This window comes from Condylura cristata, unplaced genomic scaffold (genome assembly GCF_000260355.1).
Source record: "Condylura cristata isolate star-nosed mole 26May11 unplaced genomic scaffold, ConCri1.0 scaffold00026, whole genome shotgun sequence".
Lineage (NCBI taxonomy): Eukaryota > Metazoa > Chordata > Mammalia > Eulipotyphla > Talpidae > Condylura > Condylura cristata.
In genome coordinates this window covers 18,811,457-18,812,054 of record NW_004567127.1, presented here as the reverse complement: position 1 = coordinate 18,812,054, position 598 = coordinate 18,811,457, and the positions used below count along the sequence as shown (strand labels likewise).

Here is a 598-nt window from a genome sequence, read left to right as displayed (position 1 = left end):
CTCCTTGGTCAGGTTCAGGGGCTGGCTGATGGCGGTGATGCCGAACTCCTCGGGGCTCCTGTCCTGACGCAGGCTGGCCCGCAAGATGGCGTTGTGGGCTACGTTGAGAAAGCTGACCAGGGCATGCCAGCCTTTGTTGTTAAACCACACCTGGGGAATGGTGAGGCGTCAAGCTGTGCTACAGGTGAGGAGAGGTAACGCCTGCCCGCCTGCCCGGAGTTACTGCACTAACAGCTAACTAAAAAAAAAAAAAGAGCTGTAGGAAAAGGAGTGTGAGGAGGAGGGCTTGGCAGCTGCAAGACATTCCACATGAGATCTCAATAGGAGGGGTGGCATTTTCAATTAAGCTGGGGCCGTAAAAATTAAATCTCCAGTTTGTATGGATTTTTAACTCTAGCGCAGAGGAGGCCGGGCCAATACCTTAATGTTGTCTTCAGTTTCTAGGTGCTTAAGGAAAGTAGACATTTCTCTGGCCGCCTCTCTGGTCATGGGGCCCTAGACAATCAACATAAACAAGAAAGAGGGTTTTTTTCTTCAGCACTCCTGCTAATTTCTGTTTCTTGGTATCTGGCAAGCTGGAAGGCCTACTCAGATCGCC

At 50.8% G+C, this 598-nt stretch overlaps 1 protein-coding gene across 1 annotated transcript in view; it reads right to left on the bottom strand.

Annotated features, from left to right (window-relative positions):
- ABCA4 (ATP-binding cassette, sub-family A (ABC1), member 4) overlaps positions 1 to 598 on the bottom strand; it is a 129,074-nt gene that overhangs the window by 24,421 nt on the left and 104,055 nt on the right. Inside the window, 1 exon segment of the mRNA XM_012730028.1 lies at positions 421 to 495. Coding sequence (XP_012585482.1) covers positions 421 to 495 — 75 coding nt within the window.